The 22,505-nt window shown below is 35.1% G+C and overlaps 1 protein-coding gene across 2 annotated transcripts; it reads left to right on the top strand.

Annotated features, from left to right (window-relative positions):
* The first annotated feature begins 5,445 nt into the window (after window positions 1-5,445).
* Window positions 5,446-9,728, top strand: LOC145790990 (ubiquitin C-terminal hydrolase 12-like). 2 transcript variants are annotated; one of them, XR_014330511.1, is made up of 7 exons: window positions 5,446-5,754; window positions 6,004-6,082; window positions 6,181-6,327; window positions 6,443-6,523; window positions 6,645-6,764; window positions 7,087-7,142; window positions 9,470-9,728. XR_014330511.1 is itself a non-coding variant. In XM_082870450.1 (6 exons), the coding sequence occupies exons 3-5, from the start codon at window positions 6,247-6,249 to the stop codon at window positions 6,741-6,743; spliced, it is 261 nt and encodes an 86-aa protein (XP_082726576.1). In that variant the 5' UTR covers window positions 5,446-5,754; window positions 6,004-6,082; window positions 6,181-6,246; the 3' UTR covers window positions 6,744-6,764; window positions 9,470-9,728. The 2 variants fall into 2 exon arrangements, 1 of the variants encoding a protein (XP_082726576.1); XM_082870450.1 differs by lacking the exon at window positions 7,087-7,142.
* The last annotated feature ends 12,777 nt before the right edge of the window (window positions 9,729-22,505 follow it).

The raw sequence follows: 22,505 nt of genomic DNA, 5'->3' as shown, positions 1-22,505 counted from the left end.
CCCGATCCGGCCCATTGACAATGTGAATATTCACATTGACATGTTGGCCAAAAGCCCGCCCACAGCCCGGAGCTGGCCCAACCCGGCCTGTTGACAATGTGAATATTCACATTGACATGTTAACATTCACATTGATAGGAGTGTAAAATTAGCCCGCACCTCATGGCTGCCCGAAACCCGCCCACGGGCCGTGGGCGAGCCCGGCCCTGCCTGTTGACAATGTGAATGTTCATATTGACATGTTAACATTCACATTGATAAGAGTATAAAACTGGACAGCAGTCCAGGGCGGGCCGACCCGGCCCGGCCCGTTGACAATGTGAATATTCACATTGACATATTAACATTCACATTAATAGGAGTGTAAAATTGGCCCCCATCCCGTGGTGGCGCAAAACCCGCCCGCGACCCATGGGCGGCCCAAGGCGGGCCCGGTCCGGCCCGTTGACAATGTGAATATTCACATTGACATGTTAACATTCACATTGATAAGAGTATAAAATTGGCCCGCGGCCCATGGATGGCCAAAAGCCCGCCCGCTGCCCGGAGCGGGCCCGACCCGGCCTGGCCTGTTGACAATGTGAATATTCACATTGACATGTTAACATTCACATTGATAAGAGTGTAAAATTGGCCCGCAGCCCGTGGACGGCCCAAAGCCCGACCGCAGCCCGAGGCGGGCTTGGCCCGACTCATGACAATGTGAATATTCATATTGACATGTTAACATGCACATTGATAGGAGTGTAAAATTAGCCCGCGCCCCGTGGCTGCCCGAAACCCGTCCACGGCCCGTGGGTGGCCCGGGGCGGGCCCGGCCCGGCCTGTTGACAATGTGAATATTCACATTGACATGTTAACATTCACATTGATAAGTGTGTACAATTGGCCCGTGACCCGTGTGCAACCCGAAGCCTGACCTCAGGTCGGGGCGGGCCCGGCTCGTTGGCAATGTGAATATTCACATTGACATGTTAACATTCACATTGATAGGAGTGTAAAATTGGCCCGCAGCCCATGGGGGGCTCGAAGCCTGATCGCAGCCCGAGGCGGGCTTGGCCCGACCCGTGACAATGTGAATATTCACATTGACATGTTAACATTAACATTGATAGGAGTGTAAAATTTGTCCACTGCCCGAAGCTCGCCCGCGGCCCGGAGTAGGCCCGGACCCAAACCCGGGCCGCCCACGGGCTTCAGGCCGCCCGTGGGACGCGAGTCAATTTTACACTCTTATCAATGTGAATGTTAACATGTCAATGTGAATATTCACATTGTCAACAGGCCGGGCCGGGCCCGCCTTGGGCTGCCCACGGGCCGTGGGCGTATTTCGGGCAGCCACGGGGCACCGGCTAATGTTACACTCTTATCAATGTGAATGCTAATATGTCAATGTGAATATTCACGTTGTCAACGGGCCGGGCCGGCCCCGGCCCGGGGCCGGGCTTCGGGCTACTCACGGGTTACGGGCCAATTTTACACTCTTATCAATGTTAATGTTAATATATCAATGCGAATATTCACATTGTCAACGACCCGGGCCAGGCCCGCCCTGGGCAGCGGGCGGGTTTCGGGCCGCCCACGTGCCATGGGCCAATTTTACACTCCTATCAATGTGAATGTTAATATGTCAATGTGAATATTCACATTGTCAACGGGCCGGACCGGGCTCGCCCCGCGCCGCCCACGGGCTTCGTGCCGCCCATGGAACGCGAGTCAATTTTACACTCTTATCAATGTGAATGTTAACATGTCAATGTGAATATTTACATTGTCAACAGGCCAGGCCGGGCCCACTTCGGGCCGCCCACGGGCCGTGGGCTAGTTTCGAGCAGCCACGGGGCGCGGGCTAATTTTATACTCTTATCAATGTGAATGTTAACATGTCAATGTGAATATTCATATTATCAACGGGTCGGGCCGGGCCCGCCCAGGGCAGCCCACGAGTCGCGAGCGGGTTTCGGGCCGACCACAGGCCGCGGGCTAATTTTACGCTCCTATCAATGTGAATGTTAACATATCAATGTGAATATTCACATTGTCAACGGGTCGGGCCCGCCCTGACCTGGGCCCGGGCTTCGGGCTACCCACGGGTCATGGGCCAATTTTACACTCTTGTCAATGTTATTGTTAATGTTAATATGTCAATGTGAATATTCACATTGTGAACGGGCTGGTCCGGGCCCTCCCCAGGCGGCGGGCTGGTTTCGGGCCGCTCACGGGCCACAGACCAATTTTACACTCCTATCAATGTGAATGTTAACTTGTCAATGTGAATATTCATATTATCAACAGGCCGAGCCGGGCCTATTTTTTTGGCCTGTGGGCCGGCCCAGCCCTATTCGAATTTTTCCGGGCACCCACGAGGATTGACATGGGCTGGGCCCCTACACATTGACGATATGAACATTTACGTTGACGGTATGAACATTCACATTAAGGGTATTTTGGTAATTATGTCACCCATAGGACTTATTGAAATATAAGAAAATAATGTGAACTAAATGGAACATAAGTAGATGAAAAGGGTATTTTGGTCTTCTTATCTCAAATTGAACCTAATGGAATAGTCAAAAAGAATATGGGTTTGATAGAATAAAACTCTTAGAAAATAGATTTATCAAAAAAGCTCCCAATTTAAAAATATCTCCCACCATTATACTTTAAATCAATAAAACTCACATATCTATCACGTATCTAACTCACATCATAACTTACCTAAATAATAATAATTAAAAACAAATAAAAACCACAGATAAATTAAATTTTTTTAAAAAATAGATACCCACAACTCCAACTTAAATAAATTAGAGAAAAAAAAAAACTCCAAATAAAAACCACACAAAAATAAAAAATATAAGAATTTGATATGGATCTAAAAAAAAATGACAATATCTACATTTGAATTATGATTTAGTAATATAATTATCTATTTTTCTGATGTATATAATTTAAAACTTTTAAATATCACTGTCTTCTTTATTTTTATTCTCTTTACACTATAAGAAAAGTGGATTTAAAAGACGGAACTTTTTGCGACGGCACATTTGCTGTCGCAAAAAGCCACTTTTTGTAACGGCACAACTTGCCGTCGCAAAAAATGTGAATTTTTGAGACGGCACAACTTGTCGTCCTAAAAAATGTGACTTTTTGAGACGGCACAACTTGCTGTAGCAAAAAAAAGTAACTTTTTGAGACGGCACAACTTGCTGTCACAAAAAATGTGACTTTTTGCGACGACACAACTTGCCGTCGCAAAAAATAGAGTATTTGCGACGCTATAACTTGTTGTCACAAAAAAAATAGAGTATTTTTGCGACGGTACCAGCTGCAGTCGCAAAAAAAAAAAAAAAAAAAAAAAAAATTGCGACTGTAATAGGTACTATTGCCAAAAAAAAAAAAGAGTAAAATATATATATATATATATATATTATGGCTTTGAGACGACTTCATATATATATAGTCACAAAATAGTTTAAATAAATGCAACGGTATTTTTCTGTCACAAAAAAAAAAAAAAAATGACGTTGTCTTACTATTTTGATATAACATTTCTCTTTTTACCCATTTTTTCATCTTTCTGTCTCTCTGTCTCTCTTCTCTTTCTCTCTTTCACTTATCACTCTTCTCTGTCTGTCTGTCTCTTTCTTTCTCTTTGTGTCTCTTTCTCTGTCTCTCTCTCACTCATCACTCTTCTCTGTCTGTCTGTCTCTCTTTCTCTCTGTGTCTCTCACTCATCTCTCTTCTCTCTCTGTCTCTCTTCTCTTTATCTATCTCACTCTATCTCTCTCTCGTTTATCTCTTTTCGTTTTTTTTTTCTCTCTCTCTGTCTATCTCTTGCTCATCTTTCGTTTCTTTTTTTTTTTCTCTTTCTCTCTCTTTCCCCTTCATCTCTTTTCTCTCTCTGTTTTTTTTTTTTACGTCTCTCTCTCGTTAATCTCTTTTCACTTTCTTTCTCTCTCTTTTTGTTTATCTCTTGCTTATCTTTTGTTTCTCTCTCTTTTTTTGTCTCTCTATCTCTTTCTCTCTCCGTCTCTCTCTCTCTCTCACTCATCACTCTTCTCTCTTTTTGTCTGTCTGTCTGTCTCTCTCTTTCTCCCCCACTGTGTTCGCCTTGCTCACTCTCTCCCTCATCTCTTTTTTATTTATTGAGCGCCCTTTCGATTTATCGATCCACTACAAGAAAATGCACTTTTAGCGACCACTTTGTTTTTTTCTCGCTCATCACTCTGTCTCTTTCTCTGTCTCTCTATCTCTTTTCTCTATCCGTCTCTTACTCATCTCTCTTTCTCACCACCCATATTCTCTACCATATTTACCACTACTGCAAATGTCATTCAACTACCACCACTCTTCTCTTTCTCTCTTTCACTCATCACTTTTTTTCTCTGTCTGTTTGTCTATCTGTCTGTCTGCGTGTCTTTCATTCATCTTTTTTCTCTCTATCTCTCTCATTTGTCTCCTCTCTCTGTCTCTCTCGCTCATCTCTCTTCTCTCTATCTCTCTCATCTCTTTTCTCTCTTTGTGTCTCTTGCTCATCTTTCTTTTTCTCTCTCGCTCATCTCTCATCTCTCTTCTCTCTCTATCTCTCTATTTTTCTATTCTTTCTCTCGTTCGTCTCTTTTCGCTCTTTTTCTCTCTCTTTTTGTATCGCTCATCTCTTGTTTCTCTCTCTTTTTATGTCTCTCTCTCTCTATCTCTTTCTCTCTTTGTCTGTTTGTCTGTCTGTCTCTCTCTTTCTCACTCATCACTCTTCTCCTGTACCACTTTCACCACTACAGCAAATGCCATTCCACTACCACCACTATTGCCACTCCACCTTTACGACTATCATTACTACCACTATCGCCACCACTCCACTACCACCACTACGACAACCATAACCTTTCCTCCACCACCGCTACTCTATTTCCTCTACCACTACCACAACTTCACCACTAACCTCCTTTGCCGCCACCGCTGCCACCACCAACACCACTATCACCTCTTATCCACCATCTTCACCACTACTGCTACTCCCTATTCTCTACCTCTTATCCACCACCTTCACCACTACTGCTGCTCCCTATTTTCTACCACAAAAAAAAATTAGTTCCTAATTTTTAGTAACAAAAAAAAAAAATGGGTCACAGAAAAATATTTTTTATTGACCACAAAAAAATAACTTTATTTTTATAGAAAATATTTTTCATTAAAATATTATCCTTACTTATACCAAATAAATAATAATAATAATAATAATTTTTTATTCATTAAAATAAAAATGAAACAAATAAATTCTCAACCGTAGTAACAAAAAGAAAATCAAAAATCAAAAAAAAAAAAAATAAAAATAAAAAAAAAAAATTTTATTATTTAAATATTTATTTGTGATGGAAACTATTTTTTTTTCCCCAATCCCGCTCGGTTCCCCCTATTTTTTTTCCATTCCCCCCCCCACCAAAACCTCCAATCTCTTAGAACCAAAACCCCTAATTTCTACCAAATCTCTCTCTCTCTCTCTCTCTCTCGCGATTGTGAGCATGACCGACGACAACGTCGAGCCACAAGGACCAGTGAATGAAGGAAGCCAGACATCGACGACCATTGTCAAAGTCCTTCGCTTCTCTATCGATAGCCATTACCAGCAAATGAAGTTCTTCGGAGTCTTTAGCTTCTCTCTCCGGCCGTGACCAGCAAACTAAGCAATCAGAGCTCTCACATCTCCCTTTGACCGGAGCTCTTGCACCTTTCCTCCTCACCACCCAATTTCAGGTACATGTCCAGATATTAGGGTTTTGAGTTTTGATTTAGTGCTTTTCAATTTCAATATTAGAGTTTATGGTTTTTCAATTTCAAAAATTAGGGATTTTCAAATTGATTTGATTAGAAACTTTTTTCCTTTTATTTTATGATATTTGTTATGTTATGTTAATGTAGTGTCTTCCAAGTTTTCATTCATTCAACATTATTTCATGTGTCAAGGTCTATTATTGTTGTGGTTTTCATGATTTCCCTGTTTAGGTTCAAATTTTATGATGAACGGGTAACAAAGGAAGACATAAAGAGGGCGTTAGAGGAGCAGTATGGTGGTGAGGAAGAGGTAGGCATTTACCAGCATTACTTCAGGAGCTTTTTCTTCATATATCTTTGTTTTGATTACGAAGTTATCTTGTTTCCTCTTGCTGCTTTGCTCAACAGTTGCCGCAGACAAATCCTGGTTTCAATAATACCCTATTTAAATTTAAGAAATATTCAAATGCATACATGCTTGTGTATATACGCGAAAGTGACAAGGAGAAGATAGTCTGTAATGTGGATGAAAAGGACATTGCAGAGCATCTTAGGGTAAAATCTTGGCTTTGTTTATAGTTTAAATAAATTTCATAAATTTTAGTGTTGTGCAGATGTTAGTTTGCATATGCCAGGGTCTTGGTTGACATAGATAATTATCTTATTCCAGATAAGGTTGAAGAAAGAACAAGAAGAAAAAGACGACAAAAGAAGATACAAAGCTCGGGCTCACCTTTATACTATTATCAAGGTTTTGGTTTCTTACCTGGCAATTGTTTCAGTGAACAATTGTAGCATGTCCTCTTTTATTTATTTTTATTGAAAAAACTTAATGTGCGTGTATCACTTAAATAATCATTTGGTACTTGTAGGTTGCTCGTGATGAAGACCTAGTAGAACAGATTGGAAACGATATTTATTTTGATCTTGTGGATCATGAAAGGGTTCATAGTTTTCGTATTCAGAAGTAGATGCCGTTTAACCTTTTCAAGGTATGGTTCACTTTACCACCTTGTATCTGATCTAAGAAAACTTTAGAAGTCTAAGTTATCAATACCAATATGCATGTCCCCCTTCTCATTTTTTTTAAAAATTTAGTGAAGCGCTACTACTATATAGTTACATATGATTAAGGTATATTTAAGACAAATGTTAATGTTGGAGATTTTGTTTATTTTTTTTAATAGATTAACTTTTTGCTGGTTCTTTTGTGCTTGGAAACTGAACTCAGCATGCACCATCTGGAATAAAACTCTTATCTTTTACACCCACTGTGTGGTGCCACTACTGTGCTTGGTGTGTGTGCACGTGCAGGATGATTGTACAACATAATACCGGTTTCTAGAGTTTAAAGGATGATGTATTAACAGGTTTAAATCTTCATTATTTTTCTTTTATCATTGGATCATAAGCTATTTTGTTCAAATTTGTAAATGTCGAAGCGATGGACATGTGTTTGCCAAGTGTCCAATGTGTGTTTGAGTCTAATTTAAAAAAAATAAAAATAAAAATAGGACATGTTTGGATGTGTGTTGGACACATGTTGTAAATGTTTGATGAATGTTGGGAAGTGTCTCTCGAAGTGTTTGTAACATATCATGGTTTCTGTTTAGCAATCTTTGTGTTCTGCACGTTCTTTAAATCACAATGGATAGGAAGCCTGGGCACCTAGTCCTTGGTATGGTCTGTGTTGGATGCTGTCTCTGATGTGACACTCCTGGAAATACATCTGCTAGCCCATATATGTTTAAAGTGTTTTTGAAAGAAACTTATTATTGAGGATTTGGCCAAAATGCATCAAGATGCATTTTGATATAAGAAAATAACATTGTATAATAATAAGATATGTATATAATATGTGGGTGCACAATAACCTTCCGTATATTTGTGGAGCTTCATCTTTTGAGTTACAGAATGGTTTAAAGAATTTGGATCTTTCATAGTTGGCATGTCCTTATGTGTCAATGTCCATGCCTGTCTCTGAGCCGCATAGTTGCTACTGTTCCATTACTACTATATATTCTTTGTAGGTTCCATTTGGATCATTTAGACTTTTCGAAACCTGCTGTTGAGTTTATTTATTTCTAGTGGAACATCTAAAACAAATCTAATCTCTGCAAGAAGAAGAATCACTATATCACCTCCTCAACTACTGTTCTTTTTTCATTAAATTTTAAAAACAGGTTCATGGACTCTATTGTATCTTTGATCTTCTTGTCTTCATGACTAACTTCTTGTGACTTCATTGTGAGCCGAGAGACTTGTGGGAGAAAACGGGAATCCAATCAGGTTCCCGGTTTGGGAGTTAGAGCAGGATTTCGGTCTAGGCAAACTAGTTTATTAAGAAATTTGAATTAGAGGTGTTGACGCCCCAAAATCTCCAAATGGCGTCGGATTAGCACGAAAGTTGGCATACACGACCGCTTAGGCACGAGAGACTTGTGGGAGAAGACGAGAATCCAATCGGGTTCTCAGTTTGGGAGTTAGAGCTGAATTTCAGTCTAGGCAACCTAGTTTATTAAGAAATTTGAATTGGAGGTGTTGACGCCCTAGAATCTTCAAACGGAGTCGGTTTAGCACGAAAGTTGGCACACACGACCACCTAGGCACGAGAGACTTGTGGGAGAAGACGGGACTCCAATCGGGTTCCCAGTTTGGGAGTTAGAGCCGGATTTAGGTATAGGCACACTAGTTTATTAAGAAATTTGAATTGGAGGTGTTGACGCCCCCAAAATCACCCAACGACGCCGGTTTAACATGAAACTTGGCACACAAGACCGCCTAGGCACGAAAGACTTGTGAGAGAAGACGGGACTCCAATCGGGTTCCCGGTTTAGGAGTTAAAGTCGAATTTTACTCTAGGCAAACTAGTTCCTTAAGAAACTTGAATTGAAGGTGTTGACACTCCAAAATCACCAAACAACATCGGTTTAGCACGAAACTTGGCAGACATTACCGTCTAGGCACGAGAGACTTGTGGAAGAGGACAAGACTCCAATCGAGTTCCTGGTTTGGGAGTTAGAGCCGGATCTCACTATAGGCAAACTAGTTTTTTAAGAAACTTGAATTGAAGGTGTTGACGCCCTAAAATCACCAAATAACGTCGGTTTAGCACAAAACTTGGCACACACGATCGTCTAGGCACGAGAGACTTGTGCGAGAAGACGGGACTCCAATCGGGTTCTCGATTTGGAAGTTAGAGCCGGATTTCGGGTTAAACAAACTAGTTCCTTAAGAAACTTGAATTGGAGGTGTTGACGCTCTAGAATCTTCAAACGGCGTCGGTTTTGCACGAAACTTGGCACACATGACCGTTTAGGCACGAGAGACTTGTGGGAGAAGACGAGACTCCAATCGGGTTCTTAGTTTGGGAGTTAGAGTCGGATTTCACTCTAGGCAAATTAGTTCCTTAAGAAACTTGAATTGGAGGTATTGACGCCCCAAAATCACCAAACGGCGTCGGTTTAGCACGAAACTTGGCACACACGACCGCCTAGGCACGAGAGACTTGTGGGAGAAGACGAGACTCCAATTGGGTTCCCGGTTTGGGAGCTAGAGCTAGATTTCCATCTAGCCAAAATTATTTACTTAATTATCTTTGTAATTATATAGTAGTTAATTTTTTTATGTTTTTTTGTAATTAAAATATTAACACATAATTATATTGTCATTAATTATTTTTATTTTTTGTTTTCAGATATTTCCTGAGTAGCAGTTTGCTTTTGTGGAATACAGGCGTTTGAAGATTGCGATTTACTTTTGTTTTTGTTACCCACGAAAGAATCATGAGGGAAATTTTTATTTTTGATTTACGTTATTTTGAATTGTGAACAACATTATGTATTTAAACATTGTGTATGTATTATGTAATATTATGTAGTGAGATAATTTTGCTAATGTGTTGTAATAAATGAATGCAAGAAAATTTTTATTATGGATGAATTGTTATTTTTTTACTGAAATTTTTATATTATTATGTAATTATTGGTTTCTTTTTCAATTATTTGTCATTTAATATAAGTAATTTTCATATTTTTAATAATTTTATTGCAGGTTTTTTTTTTTTTTTTTTTGTTGAGGCGGCCCCACATTACCGTTGCAAATAATATTGGCAGAATTGAGGTAAAGCCTTTTGCGACGGTACCATTAGCTGTCACAAATACTCTTTTAGCGACGAGCATCGTGCTGTCTCAAATATTTTTTTAGCGACGACAGGTATCCCGTTGCAAAAAATTCTTTAGAGATGACTTTTTTGCCATCGCAAATAACACTTTTAGCGACGGCAAAATAGTGTCGTCTAAAAAAATCTCAGATTTTTCATATTAATGGCGACGGAAAAATTCCATCGCAAAAAAGGCAACTTGCTGTCGCAAAAAAAAGGCGACGGCAACATGCCGTCGCTAAAACTTTTTTGCGACCCCCTTTGTTGCGACCCCCTTTGCCGTCACTAAAAGTCATCTGTTGTCACAAAAAACCTTTTGAGACGACATTTTGAGTATTTGCGACGGCATTTTGCCGTTGCAAAATGTCAATTTTTTTGTAGTGTTCTGTCCCATTAGACCATTACTGCTATTTGTTAGTTTGTTAATTATAATTCAATTAATTGAAAATGAAAGCTTAATATATAACTTTTCATATATAATATAGTTATTTTGTTACAACTATAGTTGTATATAATAATATAATATATAGGGATAATATCTAAATACAATTTCTATTTTTTTATACGATTAAAATAATCTATTTTAATAGTATATAGAAGAGTTAGATGATTTCTTTTATCTTCAAAAAACTCAATCTATTTTTTTTTTACTTTTTAATTTTTTAAATTGAAATGGTCAATCTTAATAGTACACAGAAGAGTGAGATGGTTTCTTTTATCTCTAAAAAAATTCCAATCTATTTTTTCTTTTACTTTTTAATTTTTTAAATTGAAACATCATTTGTTTGTCCATCAAACTAAATTGATAAACACATATAAAAAAGCTACACATTTTTTTTTCTTTTTCTTTCTTTTTTTTTTTTCATTTTTTAATATGTAGGATATTTACAAATGGAAAATGTTTGACACTTCAAATTTTTTTTCCATAATCCAACTTATAATGATGTAGTCATAAATGTCAATTTTTATACAAATATGAGAAGAAAATTAACTAAATTACACATTTCAACCAATCACATACTCAAATTTTGACTATTTAAAGATGTTATTTCACTACAATTCCAATTGAGAGAATCTTCAACCCTTAATATATTTTTTTATCAAATTATAATTTGATAAAAAATTAAAAAGATGAAACGTTGAAAATTATTATTTTTTCCATCAAAATTGGTGAAAGAAAAAAAATTAGGATAAGAATAAAAGTTCTTTTAAAAATTGATAAAAATTTAAAGAAAAAGTTAAAGTAATTCATATCAAATCAAAATTTTTATTCAAATTTAAAATCAAATTAGATAAAAAAAAATTAAAAGAAAATGATAAAAGTTTGAAAATATTTTGAAACCTTCTTATTCATAAAGACTAGAAATCCGTGTGTGTATTATATTCGTGTTGTATTTTTAGTTATGAAATTGAAATCAAAATCAAAAGAAATGTAGCTTAAATTATTAGATTAATAATAGAAATATCATATTAATTATAATTAAATATCACTTCACTTCATATTTAATAATAAAATTATATATTTGTTTTAATTATAACTTTTAAATTTGTATATTTTCATAACAAGAAGAGATATGTCATAACTCAGTTAATCTCATTTAATCAGATTTAATTTTTTTTAATGCAAATTATCAAAATTACACTAAATATATTTATATATATATTTTTTAATTTTTTTAAACTAATAATTTAAAAATTTATAAACATAAAAGTTAACTTATAAATTGTATGTATACCACAAGATAAAATATTAAATCACTTCAAAATAATTATAATAATTTTTTTTTTTAATTTATAAAATTTCATGTATAGCACGGGCAACCACTAATTTATTTCCTAACTACATGGGAGATTTTGTTCCAAGAGCATGGTTAGCAAAGAGCCATCCGTTGAGTAGTTCGATGTAAAAGTAGTTCGAGTTCATAGATGAGTAAATAGGCCCAAATGGATCTTAGCTCCTATTAGGGGTGGGCGCGGGTCGATTGCGGCCATAGAATCTTCAATTCGCCATCCGTCCGTCAAATTAGCGGATTGGAAAAAATCAATCCGCATCCGTCCGCCAATCCGGCAGATGTGGATTAAGCGGATTGGCGGTTTGGCGGATGGATGCGAATCGGTTTGGCGGTTTGAAATTTGATAAATTTTCAACATAGTTCAACTTGTACACTTCCTCAAAAAAAAAAAAAAAAAGTATTACAATTATTGCATGCCTTATCCAGAGAAAGAAAGTTTGAAACTTTAGAATATCAAAATTACTACATGCTTCATCTACATATTACAATCACAGCATGCCTTATCCACATAAAGTATTACAATATGTGGTTCTTAAAATATAAAAACAATTCAAACCACCAAAACCATGAACATAGCAGTAGTAGAGATTGTATGTCTCTGTATTTTTACATTTATATATGTTTTTGAAAACAAAAACCAACCAGCATATATCATATTTTCTATTTATTACTTTTAGAGTTAGATTTAAAAACCAAAAAATATAAATAAATAATACGTTTATTTTTTCAATTCAAAAAATATATTCAAGTTGAAAACTTTTTTTCAATTGAATATTTAAACTGTTTTTCAATTGAAAACACAAACAAAATATTTAAATAAATTGAAAACACAAAGTCTTATAAATTATTAAGGGTGCTCGCGGTTTGTCGGTTCGGTTGTGGCCAAAGGGATCTCAAATCCGCCATCCGTCCGCCAAATTGGCGGATTGGAGAAAATCAATCCGCAACCGTCCGCTCGTCATCACGCATCCGTCCAAAATGCAGCGGATCGGTTCGATTCGGTCGGTTTTAGCGGATCGGTATATCCGCTGCTCACCCCTAGCTCCTATAAGCACACATGCCTATTTTGATAATTAGGTTAAAAGTAAAAAACGTTAGTTTTTTTTAAATTTTTTTTTGAATTATATTATTTATTTATTTTTTACATGTCTTTTGTTTAAAAAAAAAAATTAACTTTTAATCTCCTTTCTAAAATAAGCCTCACCATACACACGTATATGTGTATCTGTGTATTCATATTGATTAGACATGTTTGGTATCATTTATATATTAGTTTTTATAATTATAGATTTTTAGATTATTAGTTTAAAAGATTTAAAATAGATTATAATTTTATTTGGTATAGCTATTTATAGTATCAGAAATGCCTCATACACCCACTGGGGGTCGACCCCCAGTGAGGTGACGCACTGTGATTGGGCAAAAAAAATAGTTTTTTTTTTTTTTCTTTTTTTTTTTTTTTATGTTTTTAGCGAATGAGAGCTGGACAGGTCACTGGGGGTCGGACCCCCACTGGGGGTCAGTAGCACTGTTGTTATAGTATATAGAAAAAAGTTAGGCAAAATAGGTGGGATTCTTTTGTTCATATGTATTTAAGGATTTTAAATAAGTTAAAAAAGTTACAAATTATAATTTAAGAAAATCTCACTTTTCTTAGTTAAATAAGTTAAAAAATTCAAATAACTTATAGTCTAAAATTACAACCAAACATTATTAATCAAATTTTTTTAATTAAATAAACTAAATTAATTAATTTATAAGTATTACCAAACGGGACTTACGGTCCCTCAAGTCTTTTAGGACAAATTACTAATAGAAATTAGGTTTCGTTTGAGAAGTGGGTTGACTTTCTTGTTTTTTGACTTTTTTCACTATTTTAACCTGGAGCTAAAAAGCTTGATTTGGGAAGAATTTTTGATTTTTTTAACTTTTTTGTGAGAGAAAGAATGTAAGAATTATGGGTTAAATGTGATATTTTATCATATTGAGCTAAAAATTTTATTTTATTTTTTGTAACTATTTTAACTCAAAAAACCTCAAAACTAACTTGCCAAATGAAGGCTTATTGTTTTACATATTTTGCCCATCAGTTGTCAGCCCAAGTCCATAGACCTTGTCTCACTTGATAACCTCCTACCCCCAATGCATTACAACTTATGTTGTTGGCCAAATCGAAAAATGGGTTAGATCAAAAGTCATTGTAACTATCTGATCAATTAAAATCAAATAATAATATCATAATTATCCCATAATATTAGTCACTTGACTGACTTCCTTTACTTCTTATCTTTGTCAATTAGCTCGCCTATATGTTAATAAGTACCAATATAGATTAATAATCCGAACTTAAGATTACACTTTTCAGTTCGGCATCAAATATATATTTTTATATAATTCCAATGGAACCAAAATTGAATCGCTTACATTTATTCTAATTAAATTCAAAAATTATTTTAATTTCAATTTTTAAATTTTAATTTATGATAACGTATAGTAAATCTTCAAATAAAATACTAATTTTTTAATAGTACACCCTAATTAATTATAGGATAAATTACACTAACGGTTCCTATAGTTTGAGACTCGTATCATTTTAGTCTCTAACATTTCCATTGTGACACATTTGACCATAAATTTTAAATTTTGTTCTAAATAAAGACAATTAAAGATACATTTGCTTAATTTGAAGGAAAAAATTGTCAATTTGATAAAATATAAACTAATTTGATACAAATAAATGTCAAAAAAATATTTTTGAATTTTTAAAAATTATTTTTACCCACTAAAGATAAAATTATGTAAATTTGATAAATCTTTTAGACATTTATTTATTTATTTACCAAATTAATTTTTATTATGTGTTTGGTTGATGATATGTAATGAGTGATTGTTTTTATTTTCATTAAATTAGTTTCTATTTTTCTAATAGTCAAATATGACAACAACTTTGATATCATTATTAAATCAATCCATTAAATCAAAATCCAAAACTAAAAGCATTTCATATATTAAATATATCGATTACACATCAAAATTCTAACAATCACCAATTACATGATAATCATCCAAACATATAATAAAAATTAATTTGGTAAAAATAAATAAATAAATGTCTAAAAAATTTATCAACTTTACATAATTTTATCTTTGGTGGGTAGAAATAATTTTTAAAAATTTAAAAATATTTTTTTGACATTTATTTTTTTCAAATTAGTTTATATTTAACAAATTGACGATTTTGCCCTTGAAATGAAGTAACAGTATTTTCAATTGTCCTTATTTGAAATAAGATTCAAAATTTATGGTCAAATGTGTCACAATTGAAAAGTCAGGGATCAAAGTGACACGAGTCCCAAACTATAGGGACTGTTAGTGTAATTTGCCCTTAATTATGCGTATTCTTTCTATTCAAATCTCTTCATCTTCATCTTCTTTCCCAAAGTTTAATTATTTTCTCTTCTTCTTTTTCCTCACTTCAACTCCAATCCACCTACCAAAACTCACCATTATTATCATCATCGTTATTTTTTTGTTATATTGTCAGTTGCAAAAAGAAAAAAGTTTGAACAAAATTAAACAAGGAATGAGAGTAATAATTAAAATAATTTTTTGAAGCAACTCATCGAAGAGGAGGTAAGTATTTACATAAACATCAAAGTAGAATTATTGATTTTTGTGTTTTTTTTTTTTAACATAAAAACGAATATTTAACCTATTTTTTGTTATTATCATTCAGACTTTCAGAACTGAATAAATGCACTCAGCTCGACAGTGTATAGACGAACAAAGTGAATTTATTCGGTTCAGGAAGTTCAAACAAATTCATTTTGTTCGGTTTTGGAAGTTCAAACGGGAAGTTCATCCACTCCTCCTTCTCTTTTGCTATTCTCTTTCGCTAGAGTTGCATTCGCCGGTTGTATTCTCTGTACATATGTGAATAAAAGAAAGATTTTTTAAAAGTAATTTGAATTTTTAATTCGTTTTATTTGAGTGTACCTCAAGGGTAGTTTGGAGAAAAAAATAAGGCATACTAAGAAAAAAAGTGTAATCTTAAGTAATTTAATAAAATATATTGAAAAATTAGACTAACTTATACATTTTTTTGGTGTAGATAGAATTCCCCATTTTTAATTGAACATATGTAATGTTAGGCCCAGGGCCAAGATCCTTTGTACACCCAAAATCTTTGTTCCCCATAGATAATGCCTCTCACAAAGTATTTGGCGATGAAAATTTTAGAACACAGTTTATGATTTGAATCGGAGGGTATTATTTGAGTTGGTGAATATATTATTCATAAAAAAAATAAATTAGGTTGATATGATGTGCCTAATCTATTCAATTTAATACTTTTGTTATCAAAAATTGAATGGTCTATTTTTAAAAATACATTGTTGTTCATATGTTTTAGAGAGAAATGTAATAAATTGAATAAGTTACGATTATCGAATCAATTTAATTTTTTTTAAAATGATGTACATGAAGGGCTCAACAAAATAAACAATTCGAATCATCAAAACCGATTTCGTAATAAGCCCTACAGACCCGATTATCACCTTCCAATCCATGATCCGTATTGAAAAGAAGCCACGTTCTTTTAAAATATGGGGGAATAAGAGCAGAGTGGTGGCAGAAAAAAAATATATATATATATATATAAATCAGTGATAAAGTTTATACAATTTAATAATTAAAATGTTATATTTTTTCATGATTTTGTAATTTTTTATTTATTGTACCACGTACAGTTATTTCCCCTTAAAATATAGCAAAAATCTATGATACACACCTTATATGTCTAGTTATGATTTTTGTGATTGCTCAGGACACATTGTGGTGGTAGTTATGATTTTATTATGATTTATTGTGATATTAATTATTTGTTGTGATTTTTATTTTGATTATGACTTGAAAGGTTTTTTATTATACCTTAAGTGATATTTAATTATAATTTTTAATTATGACCTATTATGATATGGATTTGGGATAAAAATGGTAGTTGTATCTCCAGAATATTGGATTTGGTACATAATACTGAGGGTGTTTGGTCTGGCTTAATTTGAATAGATTATAGCTTTTGGCTTCTAAAAAGCTACTACAGAGTGTTTGGTTAAGCTTGAGGCCAACAACTTAAGCTTCTACAGATTTTTTTCTTACATAAGAAAGTTGAAAATCAAAAGCGGCTTGGAGCAACTTCCATAACTGAATTATGCGGAGGGGCGTCGAAATTACTTAAATGCCCTTCATTAATTTGAAGTATTACCAAATTGTCATTATATAAACCACAAAATCACTGTTTATTTCTATGAGAGAGAGAGAGAGAGGCGATTTCCAGTGAGGCAGGCCATTTCCGGCGTGAGAGAAAGGTGATTTCCGGCGTGAAAGAGAGGCAATTTGTCGGCGTTATGAACCAGATCTCTCTCTCTCTCTCTCCGACGTTGTTCTCTAGTTGTGCTATGAAACCCATCGCGATCTGAAACCATCGCGAGTGACAATGGATGGCGTGGCGATCGACGACGTGATGATAAAATCCTTCTTCTCCTCCTCTCTAGCGTCGCGAATCTGAAACCCTTCTTTTTCTCTCCGGCGTCGCGATCGCCATCAACCGTAGCGCTCTCTCTCTCTCTCTCTCTTCTCGATCAACCCTAACTCTCTCAGTGTTCACTCCGGTTTTGCAGAAGACTGCTGGAGTGTGGGATAAAGAGGAGGAGGAGAAGGGCGCGGCCGGCGGTGGCTAGGGCTGCCGACGGTAGGGTTTGGTATTTGTGTTGAATTATTAAATTAAAAAAGTTAACAATTTTTATATTATTAATTAATATTAATTGTAATAAATTAATAATAAATTAAAAAAATTAACAATATTTATATTATTAATTAATATTAATTGTAAAGGATTAGTAATAAATTTCAAAAATTAACAATTTTTATATTATAATTTGTATTATAATGAAAAAAAATACTCACAATTTTTAATTAATTGATATTGTGCATAATGTAAAAATAAATCACAATTTTTATATTAATTGGCATGTAATAAAAAAAAAAGAAGAAAATGAAATAGGTTAACAATTTTTATATCTAATAAGGGTAAAAAGGACATTACATAACAAAAAGCTATTTTACAGCTTATTAAACAAATACTACTTAGCAACTTAAATCTATAATCTAACAGTTATATTAAGCAGGCTAACAACTTCTGATTAAATCTATAATCTATGGGTGTGTTTGATTGAACGGACTGGATAAGAGGGATTAGAATCCATCGGATTTAAGTCTTGGGATTGTGAATTCCCCAGACTATTTGGTTGGATTGGATATGTATATTGTGTTTGTTTTTTCATGGGATTAGATGTTTGGAAATGACTATTTTTAGTGAATCCAACGTTTGGTTGGACAGACTGGATAGGATAAATGACCAAAAGACTATTTTACCATTTTTCAATAGTTTATTAAATAATAACAATATTAAACATATCTTTAATATTTTAATTATTTTTATCTAGATTAAATAAAAATTTATTTTATTTTATTTTTTACACAATTAAATAAATTTATTTTTTAAAAATTAAATAAATAAAATATCAATAAAAATATATGTTATTTTTTAATTAAAATTTTAAATACATTTGTTTTTAAAAATAATAATAATTAAACAATGAAATTAAATAAAACATCTATTAAAGTTTAAATAATGAAATTAAATAAAATATAAACAAAATTTTAAAATAAAACATCAACAAAATATGTATAAAAAATTATTTTAAAAAAATTAAATAAATAAAATATCAATAAAAAGTTAAATAAAATTATTTTATTTTTAAATTGAGACATTTAAATTTTATTAAATTTTACTAAATATAATACATAATTAAATAGTAGAGGGTCAAAGATGGTCATTTTATCACCTAATCCCAACAGTGGATTGCCCCCCCAAAATTGTCCCACACCCCCCCTAGGACACAATAGTCCCCCATATGGGGAATAAGGAGTCCGCCCGGACTCCATGTCCGGCCGACTAAAAAAAAAATAAACGGCGGATTTGATGCTTCATCCGGATTACAATCCGCACAGTAAATAATTCCCCCTTATCTTCCCAATCAAACACACCCTATAAGTTATAAGTTGCCCATTTCTACTGTCTGGAAATGGACCGTAAATCCAACTTAAACTGTAGAGGTGAGCATGGTTTGAATTGGACCGGATTGGGGTAAAACCAGAACCAATCCGTTATTTACGTTTTTTGAAAAATTAGAACCAATCTAATCCGTTTAAATCATGGAACCAATCCGAACCAATCTATTCAAACATGGATTGGATCGGTTTAGGACCACAGATTCACATAATTAAATAACAAAAAAAAAAATATATATATATATAACACTTTAATTTCATAAAAACATAAACATAACGCTATATTAGTTCCACAATAGCAACATATCTTTCTATAATAGTGACATACTGTTCTAGAATTTAAACAATCATAAGAAAATTAGTTTCACCATAAGTATTTAGACCATTACAAATTAAAACTAAAAACTAACAAACAAAAGTAATAAAAGAAGATATCATGTGGGTTTAGGTTTGAGTTTAAGTTTTATATGGAATAAGAGAAGATACTATGGGGAAGGATATACAATAAAAATATAGACTATTTGTATACCGTCCGGATCGGTTCAATTCGGAACTGTGAAATTCAATCCGGAACTAATCCGTGGACTACGTGTAGACACCCCATTTTTGACCGTCCTCAAGACTTGGACGTCACCGTTTGAACACTCGGTGATCATCCATATTTGTGTTCGTTTGGAGTTCCCGGAGGTCTCGGCTCGCGCGCCCTACCTCAGAATCTCCGAACTTGACCGTTTAGTGTCTGGTTTTGCACCAAACACTTGTGTTTTGCCTTGGGAGGGCAGGGAATGCCTTGTGAGACATCCCCACACACCACCGGCAGTGGCTGGAGGCCACCGGCTGGTCTTTTTCTGCCATCGGCACTTTTGTTTGCCGGTCGGCACACTTTATTGCCGGTCAGCATAATTTGTTGCTGGTCGGCACTGTTTTTTGTCGAAATGACATTTTTGGGCAGCCGACCACTGATCATCCACTTTATGGAGATATTTTGTACCAGCTGTGATAGCTAGCACCAACTCTTCCCCCCTCCATACACGTGTATGGAGGGATCTCCCTCTAAGCAAGCTTGTTGAATAAGCTTTGCAAGAGGGAGTCTTATAAGAGGAAGGCTTTCCTCTTGGTTCTAGGTTAGAAAGTTAGAAGCAAAAACCAGCCCTTAGAGATATAGATACATATTATCTCTATACCTCCCTCTCCCTCCCTTTTTGTGTGTGTTTCTTAGCTCAAAAGGTGTTTTTTACCTTACTTTTGCACCATTACACACACCATTACACCTTACTCCGAGATTGAGGAACTTGGGGGGTTGTTTCTTGAGTTTTTGGACTGGTTTTGATCAAAAGAAGGAGGCTAGACCATTTGTTCTTCAAGGGTTCTTCAAGGGTGAGCATCTTGCTTTTTATTCCCCAAACTTGCAATAGTTTTCTACCTATCTTGCTTGCTGTTTTAGCTCTTGTGTATAACATGAAAAAGGCTTGTATTTTCCTGCTTTAGAACTTTCATTAAGGTCATTTTGTGGTTTGAGTATAAACTCACCCTTCTAGGCCTTGTTTGGTCTATTTTGGTACCTCTTTGATAAGGTTTTGTTCACTTCAGCTTTTTGATCTCTTCACCACTGAAAATCAGTATATTTTGGTGTTTAAAAAGATGGTTTGAAGTCTTGCATAGGGGAGGGACACCCCTCTCCCTTTATGGTCTTGTTTCCTTGAGTTGTGGCCCAAAAGGGTGACATGCATGCTTGCTTGGTTTTTGCTTTATTTCAGGGCTTTTTGAGTGTTTTTAGGTCATGTGGGATCTCTGTTTTTGGCCGGATTTGTGCCTCCTAGCATGCTTGTAATACTTGCTTTGTATTTGCTCCATTTTGCTTAGAAGTGTATCTCATGATTAGGCCATGATTCTTGTGTGAGTTGGTTTAGTTCCATGAAGTTTTTAGTGTTGTTTTTCCATGCTTAAGGTTTGTTGGTTATCCATTTAGTCATGCTTGACATGTTTGCTAGGGTTGCTTTGTATTTTGGCTTAAAAGCTTTGAGCATATTGACCTCTAGCATGTATGTTTGTGATTATCCTCATGATTTGACATCATCTAGGACCACATTTTAGTCCAAGAATCATGTTTGTATGTGTGCATGCATGACATCTTTTATGCCTTAAAAGTGTACCCTCTTGTGCCTAGGAATGAGCCTTAGTACATATGCCTCTTGGGAGATACTTTAGCTGCCATATTAGGGGGTTTTGGGGTCCCTTTTTGCATGTAAAAATTCTGTTTTTATTTGTTTTGATCATGCCATGAGAGGTCATGTTGGTGGGGGTAAGTTGTCCCCTTTTGTGCCTTAACTTTGGGACCATAAGTTTGCTTGTTAACATGAGATGTTGTCCATCATTTTGAGCACCTTTTGATGCTGTTTTGGGGCGGACTAAGGTCTGTCCCTTTATGGCTCAAAGGTTCCAGTGCATGCTTGCTTCATGTTTGTTGCATGGTTGTTCCATTAATCCTTGTAGCATATCAACCCCATGGTTAAAATTGGTCCATGTTTGCATCATGTTTGTACCTTGTATGCTTGGCATTATACATTTGTCATGTCGGTTGCATAATGCTTGTTGTGTTTTACATCTTGGTGGCATGTTGCATTTGAGACTTATGAGCATAACATGCATTGCATTTACTTGGTTTGGGGTGTCAAACCAAGTGTGGGAATCAAGGACCATTCATACTTCAAGTGATGTAATGCGCCTCGATTCCCGGTCATCGGGACCTTTGACTCCAACTTGATAAGGCCTCGGTTTTCATTTTGTTTGTTGCATGCATCTTCGTATCAAATGGCAAATTTGATCCCTTGAGTCATCATGCACCATTGATGGCTCAAGGATTGAAGGTCATGCTTCTTTGAGTTCAAAACATGACAAGAAGCACAACCATGCCCACATGTACCTGAAAACCCCATGCCATGCACTGTCTGTTCTCTGTTTGCTGTCAAACTGTCTCCTGCAGGAAGTTTCTGCCGACTGGCAGAATTTGGTGCCGACCGGCAATCTCTTGAGTGCCGACGAATCTAATAAAATGCCGACGGGAATTGTGAAGTGCCGGTGGGAATTCTGTCCGGCCGGTGGTGCTCTACAGGATGCAAGGAACTTGCTCCAGTACTTTGGCAATTTTCAGAAAGACAAGGCAGTACAAACAGAGGCGGCAGGAGTACAGTACGGGTTTTCTGGGCGGGACGGATTCGAGCATGCATCATTCGCGCGTCCCGAGGCAGAGGCTGCAGCCACCCTCTTCTTTCTTTTACTTCTTTTTTTATATATATTTGATTAGAATTTCTGTAACATTTTATTTGTTTATTATTTGGGACTGTAATATTTTATTTGTTTATCATTTTGGGACTGTAATATTCATTTGGACCCTCTGAGTGAGGGTAAATATGTAATAAGTGTGAGTGAGTGGGTGTATGTCTTCCAATCCCCATTTCTTTCTTCCCTTTTATTTACCTGCTTATGATGGTAGATTAGGGCATTTTTGTAATTAGCATACCTTATGCTGTGCATGTGTGCATTCATGCATTTGTATTACATACATTAGGCTCGGTACATCATACTAACTGCATTCGCATTTTCAAATTCCAAATTGAATACATGAATTAATTGGTTGCATCTCATAT

Source organism: Camellia sinensis, chromosome 5 (assembly GCF_055761805.1).
Source record: "Camellia sinensis isolate YWXY chromosome 5, ASM5576180v1, whole genome shotgun sequence".
NCBI classification, from domain to species: domain Eukaryota; kingdom Viridiplantae; phylum Streptophyta; class Magnoliopsida; order Ericales; family Theaceae; genus Camellia; species Camellia sinensis.
Note: the sequence above shows the minus strand (reverse complement) of the source record. Positions and strands in the feature narration are given on the sequence as shown.

Coding starts and splice junctions, on each gene's coding strand:
- LOC145790990 (XM_082870450.1), top strand. CDS start 6,247: ATGCTTGTGTATATACGCGAAAGTGACAAGGAGAAGATAGTCTGTAAT. Junction 6,328..6,442: donor ACATTGCAGAGCATCTTAGG/GTAAAATCTTGG, acceptor ATCTTATTCCAG/ATAAGGTTGAAGAAAGAACA. Junction 6,524..6,644: donor ACCTTTATACTATTATCAAG/GTTTTGGTTTCT, acceptor TGGTACTTGTAG/GTTGCTCGTGATGAAGACCT.